This window comes from Canis lupus, chromosome 3 (genome assembly GCF_048164855.1).
Source record: "Canis lupus baileyi chromosome 3, mCanLup2.hap1, whole genome shotgun sequence".
Lineage (NCBI taxonomy): Eukaryota > Metazoa > Chordata > Mammalia > Carnivora > Canidae > Canis > Canis lupus.
In genome coordinates, this window is record NC_132840.1 from 23,808,229 (window position 1) to 23,816,294 (window position 8,066).

The 8,066-nt window shown below is 53.0% G+C and overlaps 1 protein-coding gene across 8 annotated transcripts in view; it reads left to right on the forward strand.

Annotated features, from left to right (window-relative positions):
* BANP (BTG3 associated nuclear protein) overlaps positions 1 to 5,724 on the forward strand; it is a 104,946-nt gene extending 99,222 nt beyond the window's left edge. For all 8 annotated transcript variants that reach the window (XM_072819540.1, XM_072819543.1, XM_072819544.1 and 5 more), the window contains 2 exons: positions 1,530 to 1,673; positions 5,091 to 5,724. In XM_072819540.1, the coding sequence (XP_072675641.1) occupies positions 1,530 to 1,673; positions 5,091 to 5,162 (216 nt within the window). In that variant the 3' untranslated portion in view covers positions 5,163 to 5,724. The remainder of the gene's footprint in view (positions 1 to 1,529; positions 1,674 to 5,090) is intronic.
* Positions 5,725 to 8,066: the final 2,342 nt, after the last annotated feature.

An 8,066-nucleotide genomic window follows, 5' to 3' on the forward strand; every position in this document is an offset into this window, starting at 1 on the left:
CTGGCTTCCCCAGCCTCCAGACCTTCCCGTCCTCCATCCTCCAACCCAGCAGTTGCCCAGAGGGCTCTTCTCACATTGCATCTCCGTTCCTCCGAAGCTAGGAAAGATTCTCTGCCTTTCCAGGTGCCTTTGTGAGGCTGGGCCCGCCACTCGCCCAGGGTTGTGTACGTGTCCAGGGGTGCTAGCCTTCCTAGCACAGCTAGCTGGTATTAGAATGTGCAACTGTCTATACATGGTTTCTGAAGACACAAAAGGAAAAGTAGTTAGTAACTTTCTTCTATTCTAATACTTGAATTTACTGGGTATTTTTTTTCCACTGAAACGTTCGTTTTTAGAGAAATAGAACTTTTGCTCATGGAAGACCATAATGCTCTTTTAAAACTATAGACTCTTTTATACACAGTTGATTTGTACCCAGGCCCGCCTTTGCCAAAGTGGACAGCCCCTTCTCCCTCAGAGTACCCCCACCCTCTTTGCTTTGTGGGGGCAGGCAGTGGTTGGGCTGGTCAGGAAGCATGCTCATCGTTGTCCTGCTGTGGACCAACAACAAGAATCTGGAGGTGGGTGGTGGATGCAACCCGAAGTATAAACCCCCACAGTTCGTGGCAACTCCCTTACGAATGCCAAGCCTCGAATGCCTTCACTCCCACCTCCCTATCTGGCCTGCGGGGCAGCAGGGTGTCCACCCACCTGCCCTGCTATTGGAGCACCAGGTGGGGATGCCTTGTGAGTGGTGAGGTTATCCAGAGCCTGTCTCCGGGGTCCTTATCTGCCCCATCCTTTAGGCACAGTCCATGGTGGAGTCCCCCTGGGACTCGGTCTCTCCCGTCCCCTGGTGGTTCCCCTCTAGCCACCAGAGTGTCCGCCTTCCTGACGGCAGCTCCTCACCCTGAGCTCTCCCTGTCCCCTAACTTGCACATATTTCTGCTTTGCTTCCTAACTGTGTTCATCCACTGTCAGGGGCTTCCCCATTTCCCGGGCTGTCAAGCGCTCCAGGGGCTCCCCGGAAGAGCCAGTGAATGTGTCTCGTGCATGGGTTGAGGATGTGATACCACCTCCAGGCTGCCCTTGGGGTCTCTCCTCCAATGAACCTCAAATAGTGATTTCCAGAAGGGTGTCTGTGCTTCAGCCTCTCCATCCCACATCCCACTGTCTCCTTGCCAGCCTTCTTGGACACCTCTCGGCCGTCTCTGAGCTTACTCTTTGAAAGCTTGAGCTGGTTGGTCTTTTTCCTAAGAGGCGTGAAAAGCCGTCATTCTGTCCACGGTGTCTGTGTTGGAGGGAGGTGGATCTGTGGATGTTGCAAAACAGCTTGGTCACACGTGCGCATTCATACGTGTACACCTTCACGCGCGTACCCTTACCAATCAGATGCGGTTCCAAAGTGACTCGTGAGACAGGTGGACCCCACGGTGTGGAAAGTGGTCCTGGGCGATCTCCCTTGGTTCACGTGTCCACCACAGAGTAGCCCCCGCCCCCGCCCCGCCCTCTGCTGTCTGTGCCAATGGTGGTCTGCTTTGTGTCTCCAGGTGCTGCAGGGGGCCCAGCTGATAGCCGTGGCCTCTTCCGACCCTGCTGCTGCTGGGGTGGACGGCTCGCCTCTCCAGGGTAGTGACATCCAGGTCCAGTATGTCCAGCTGGCACCGGTGACTGACCACACCACTGCGGCTCAGGTGGGTCCTCTTTCTGGAAATGGACGCCCTGTCTGTGGACAGGTCCTGCGGCTTTTGCAGGTGTGAACACAGCCTGGGTGTTTTTCCTTCTCATGTTCTCCCACAAGGACAGTAAATTATCATTGGAAGGCAAGGAAGTCCTCATGTTTTGTAAAGCCTACTGTGAGGAGTTAGATCCCCGTCCAGATGCCAGTGTTAGGCCAATTCTGGAGATATTCTGGGTCATGACTTATCTCAGTTCAGAGGCAAGAATTAAGGTGTGTCGACCCATGTCCTCAGAACCAGCTCTTGGGAACTGCGGAACGTGAGGGTCCCCGTTCACCGGAGGCCTCATTGCTCCTCTGAGAACAGCAGGGCCCATCCCAGGGTCAGCGCTCCTGCAGACCACGGGCTCTGCCTGTGTAGCCCCAGCCCCCACCCGCCCCAGCTCTCGGCCTTGATCCTTTTCCCAGGGGCAGCTCATGGGTCCTTGCCCTAAGTGGAGGAGGTGCAGGAGAGCCCTGGGCGGCTGGGGTACCTCCCTTGGTCCTGAGGGCCCTTTCAGGCCTGGTTTCCAGCCTCCCACCTGGTAGCCACAGGGCCTAGCTGGGGGCTGCTCGTGCATGGGGTGCAGTTTCCCCTCCATTCCATGTGTGCTTCCTCAGCACACCACCTGACTGGTGAGCACCGGCTGCCCCCTGAGCCCTTGCCCCTGAAGCCCTTGTCATCTGGTTTTGCTGGACTGTGAGTCTTGTCCCCGTTGCCTGTCCACCGTGCTTTCCCACAGTATGGGGACACTTGGCATCCACTCACTGTTTGGACCCCTCCTGAGATGTCAGATAAGGAGCTGCTTCTGTGGTATGACGCGTCTGGAGTGGCCCCTTAGTGGGTGTGCCTGGCCAAGCGAGCAGCATGCCCTCTCCCGGGCCCCCCATGCTAGTGCGAAGAGCCTCCTAGAAGCCGCCTTAGGGGACAGTGTACTCTCCATCTCATAGGTTGATTATAGAATAATGGGGCCTGTCTCTGAGAGTAAGCTAGGATGAGTCCTGAGAGAGTGGGGGGTCTTCCTTGGTACAAAGCTCAGGCTGTAGGTGGTGGGAGCAATAGAGGTGCCTGTTGCCTGTGTGTTCTCAGACCTTGTGGCTGCTGCTGTAAGTCGCTGGCCTTCCTGCTGAGACCGGGGTCTGATGCAGGGGCTGTCGTCTGCTCTAACCCAGGCTGGTGGCTCCTCCCCACCCCTCTCCCCTCTGCATCCCGGCACCAGGGAGCCACGTGTATCTCCATGCCACTGGCTTGTGATGCTCAGAATGGAAGCCCCAAATTTCCATGCAGTGCCTCTCCCCTTTCTCGGCTCACACGCTGCTGGGAGGAAAGGAAAGTCTCCTTTGCTTGCTCATGAGGTGGCTGCTGAGGAATGAGCTTGGAGTAGCCAAAGAGAGTGCCCCAGGTGACCCTGGGACCAGGTGGCCAGCTGTGTGAGCTTCTTAATCTCCTCATTCGTAGTGAGGCGTTGCCCCTCTGTCCCCTCAAGACTCCTTCGGTCACTCCCACGTGAATGGCCACTGCAGCCTGGGCACGTGTGGGTCCATCTCCTATGTGGCTTTTGTGCAGCAGTGACCACAGAGGCCCACTCCACCCTGAAGTCCACTGGAGCCAGCAGTACCACGGGGCAGGGGAAATCTCTCTGGCTGCCTCATCTGGGATGGTTTGAGCATAGCCTGTCCTGGAATGAAGGGCCCCTGCAGGCCCAGCTCTCCTCACGCGGGGTAGCTGGCATCTGATGCCCACATCATAAGTGGGGTCAGTGTGCTGAGGTGGTTTTCTTCCCTGCTGCCTGGCGGGCACGGATGGGTCATACAGTGGATGTTCAGACCTGGGGTGCTGTGTGGTGGTTACTGGACTGTGAGTTCGTGATCATTCTACAGACTTTGGAATTGAGGAAGGCTGTGTCCATGTTAACCCCTTGCCACCTTGGCTTCTTGTCTGCATTCCTTGTCTCTTCCTGCCTGGCACGTTTGTGGGACCTGCTTATTGGAGCGTGTATGGGAACAGGCCAGAGAATATCTGCATCCACAGGGGTGCTTTCCGTGGAGGACACCCCATTGGCCTGGACTCCAAAACAGCCGGCCATAGAGCAGCAGGGCAGCCCCCAGTGTGGCCCATAGCGTGTGTCCCTAGGACCTGCACCTCCCATCTCATCCCCGCTGGTGCCTCCTATAGACGGGGCCATGTTTGTCTCTGTCAGCATGCAGGCCCCCCACTCTCGTTGGGTTCACTTTCAGTCTGCTGGTCAGACAGCGTCACGTTCCTAAAGTCATTTCTGGAGAAGGCCGGGTCTGGCTGACGAGAACCTCCCAGGAGCCCCAGGAACCATAGGGGGAGTCTGGCTTTGTAGAGGATGGGCTGCTCCTCAGTAGGAGGCCAGGATGCAGGCGCCCACCTCATCTGTGTGCCACCTTCTGCTTGCCTGAGTCCAAAGCTGCCTTTCTGGTTGTTCATGGGGAGGGGCTCTCTACCCAGCCTGTTACCCCCTGCTCCCTCCGCTGCAGCCACTCCCTGCTCACTCCACTTGACCTCCCTGGAAATCTGTAGGGAACATCCGCTGTCTGTGTCCCAGGTTCATCTTCTCTCCTAAACTAACCCCTACTGGTCACGGCCCAGGGCTCTGCAGGCTGCGCAGGTGACGCACATACTACGCCCTGAAACAGCAGTACCCCTCCCTGCTCTACGAAGCCCCATGTGCAATCCTGGGTGCCGTGTCTCTGAAGTAGAGCCTTACGCCGTAGTGTGTGCTGCCGCCACGGCCCTACAGCTCTGGGTTTCTGCCCCTTCTTCCCTCATGTCTTCCCGCCTGGCCCCCCAAGCAGGTTTCCTTCCAGGGCAGCTTGGGGGATCCTAAAGAAAACCCCCCAGTTAATCTCTGTTTGAGGGTCTATTCTGGTCGTGGATGGTTGGTGACTTATTCTAAATAGAATTTTTCCCTTTCTTTTAAAACTGTAAATATACATTTAAAATTCTTTTGTCTGTAACTCGTTGATTAGAACTTCTTTCATTAAAGAGAAAAAGGTAACTGCCCCTCGGGTTTTTTTGGAACAGTGGAACACATTTTATAAGAAGGCATAATGGTAAATAGGATGGTGCAGCCACTTGGAAGGCATCCCCCAGGGGTGAGCAGGGGTGAGACTCTGAGCTGCAGACACTGTGAGGGAGGGTGGGTGGCGGAGGCATGGACAAACCGAAGTTCTGAACAGAAGGATCATGGCCCCTGAGAGTCCTCTCCCAAAGCAGGGGTGAGCCTAGGGCTCTTGGCCCCTCCCAGCTCCGCTCTGTAGGTTTCTTCCAGGCATGAAAGCCTTTGGTGTTTTATGAGCCGTGAGCAGCCTGGACTTGCACTAGTAGGTACTTTTATAGAAAGCCCTCGTCTCTCTCCTCTTGCAGACGGCTGAGACCCTGCAGCCCACCCTGCAGCCTGAAATGCAGCTTGAGCATGGAGCCATCCAGATCCAGTAGGCAGGACGGGCTGCCCATCCACAACAGGACCTAAGACAGCCGCTGCTGCCATGCTCAGTGCTGGCTCCAGCCAACCACCCTGTTCCACACGCGCCCTGGCCCCACGGCTTTGCACGGAGGTGACCGCACATGTTCTGTTCAAGTGCGTCTGAGAGCCTCACCGCGGGGGAGAGTCCCAATGAATAGAAGGTGACAATAACAACCACCGTCCCCACCAGAAGACCCTTGAGTCCCACTGTTGACGTCCAGAGAAAGAGCGGGGAAGCATAGTGTGGATTGCATTAAGTACATGCGGAAAATCAAGAACTGATATTTTTCTCTGTTCAAACAGCTTTTTTTAATTTGCTATGGTGTTTATAACAAAAAAAGAAAATTGAAAAAAAAAAGTGGAGTAGCAGAAGCCTTTTGCTGTGTGCTCTGTTCAGTGTAATGAAAATAGGTATTTGCAAAAGACAACTAACGATTTTGACGGAAATATTGCTTACCTACTTTTCTAGGGGGAAATGCTCTCAACACTGTTAATTATGCATTTCTAATGAAATAAAATGTATTTATGACCACAGAGCTTTGTGTCATTTCCCCAGAGGGGATGGTTCCCCAAGGCCGGCCTCATTCCTGGTGGGTGCTGGGGAGTCCGCCGTGCTGATGAGAAGGTTATGGTTGTGTCTTCCAGTCCCAGCAACAGGACCCGAGCTCTGGATGTGGTGTGCCCTCTCGGATGCAAGCACCCCTGATGCTGTGTGAGCCCATGCCAGTGTGCAGCAGCTCCCACGAGCAGACCTCGAGTGGCACATGCCTTTCCCCACCCTATAGTTACAGTCCTGCGGGTTCCTAGGGAAAGGCACACCTAGAGATGTATACCTGTCATGGGAAATTTTAAAAAGAAAGATAGCTCCAAACAGAAATCCCAGAGGTGGTTTTGTGTGGCCTGTGCCTGGCGCCGGCTGGCCTCCCCATCTGCCATGTTCTGGCAGTGACGTTAGTGGGGTCTGGGAGGTACCTGCCACAAAACTGTGCTCACTGACTTGTACTGGCCACTCAGTGCTTTCTCCAGAAAGGATTCAAAGTTGCTGTTCCCCAGCAGCCGCACCTCTCCATGCCATGCCATTCGGGGTCACCAGGCTGGGTGAGTGGTGATGGCAGGCGGGGAGAGCAGCCCCTGAGAGGGGGGATGACATCTCTGTATCTCATGCCTCTATCTACCCTCCAGGGCTGGGCAGTAACCTGGGAGGGGCTGTTCTCCTGTAGATGGAAATGGGAACAAGGACTGTGTCTGGAATCGTAGAAGGAGAGAAGAAAGGTGACATGTAAGGGATTCCAGAAACAGAACAGATCCCAAGTAGATATAAAAATAAAATCATGCCTGAACACACACACAGTGTTAAAGGCAAGGCTCATTCTGAAAGCAGCCAGAAAAGGACAGCAGCAGAAGCACCGCCGACTTCTCCACAACCACAAGGACTCAGAAGCCCAGGCTAGTGAGAGAAGGCGTTGAGAGGAGGAAATTCTCAGTTCCTATCTGAGTGCTTGGGAACACTGTTATTCAGGAATATTTGAGACACTTACCATTGAATCCTGCATTTCCACTCTTAGGTGTAATGTATTTACCCAAGGAAATTGAAAGCACATGACCACACATAAACTTGTGCACAAATGGTCATTGTGGCATTATTCATATTAGCCAAAAAGCGGAAGCAACCTAGTATCTACAGCAGATGAATGGGTAAGCCAAATATAATCTCTCCATCCATACTTGGAATATTATTATTATTTTTAAAGATTTTATTATTCATGAGAGGCAGAGACACAGGCAGAGGGAGAAGCAGGCTCCATGCAGGGAGCCCGATGTGGGACTCGATGTGGGCCAAAGGCAGGCACTGAATTGCTGAGCCACCCAGGGATCCCCATACTTGGAATATTATTTGGCATAAAAAGAAACGAAGCTCTAACAACACTATGACACAGACGAACCTCAAAAACCTTGTGCTGAGTGAAGGAAGCCAGACATGATAGGCCATATATGTTACAATCCTATTTCTGTGAAATGTTCAGGATGGGGCCAACCCATAGAGGCCTTGAGGAGAAGCAGATTAGTGGGTGCAGCCGCTAGCAGAGGACAAGTGGGGAGTGGCCCTAAGGGTGGGGTTTTGTTTGAGGCCACAAGAATGTGTTGGAATTAAATGACGATGTCGGCCCAGCTGGCAAATACACTAAAAGTCGCTGAAATACACACTTATGAAGAGTGTAAATTTTTTGGCATATGAGTCACATCCCAAAATTAATTAAAGGATATTTCAGAAACATTTTATAGACAAAATGAGGGTGTCACCTGCAGATCGTCCCTCCTATAAAGAAACTCGCAATGAATTTCTTTGAGAGCAGGAGTTGGGATCCAGGAGGAGATTTTATTTATTTATTGGACTTTTTTTTTTTTTAGATTTTATTTATTCATGAGAGACACACACAAAGAGAGGCAGAGACATAGGTAGAGGGAGAAGCAGGCTCCATGCAGGGATCCTGATGCGGGACTGGATCCCAGGACCCTGGGATCACGTACTGAGCCAAAGGCAGATGCTCAACCAATGAGCCACCCAGGCATCCCAAGGAGGAGGTTTGTTTGTTTGTTTGTTTATTTATTTATTTATTTATTTATTTTTATAATAAATTTTTTTATTGGTGTTCAATTTGCCAACATAAAGAATAACACCCAGTGCTCATCCCCTCAAGTGCCCCCCTCAGTGCCCGTCACCCATTCACCCCCACCCCCCGCCCTCCTCCCCTTCCACCACCCCTAGTTCGTTTCCCAGAGTTAGGAGCCTCTATGTTCTGTCTCCCTTTCTGATATTTCCCACACATTTCTTCTCCCTTCCAAGGAGGAGGTTTTAAAGGAAGAAAGGTGGGTGG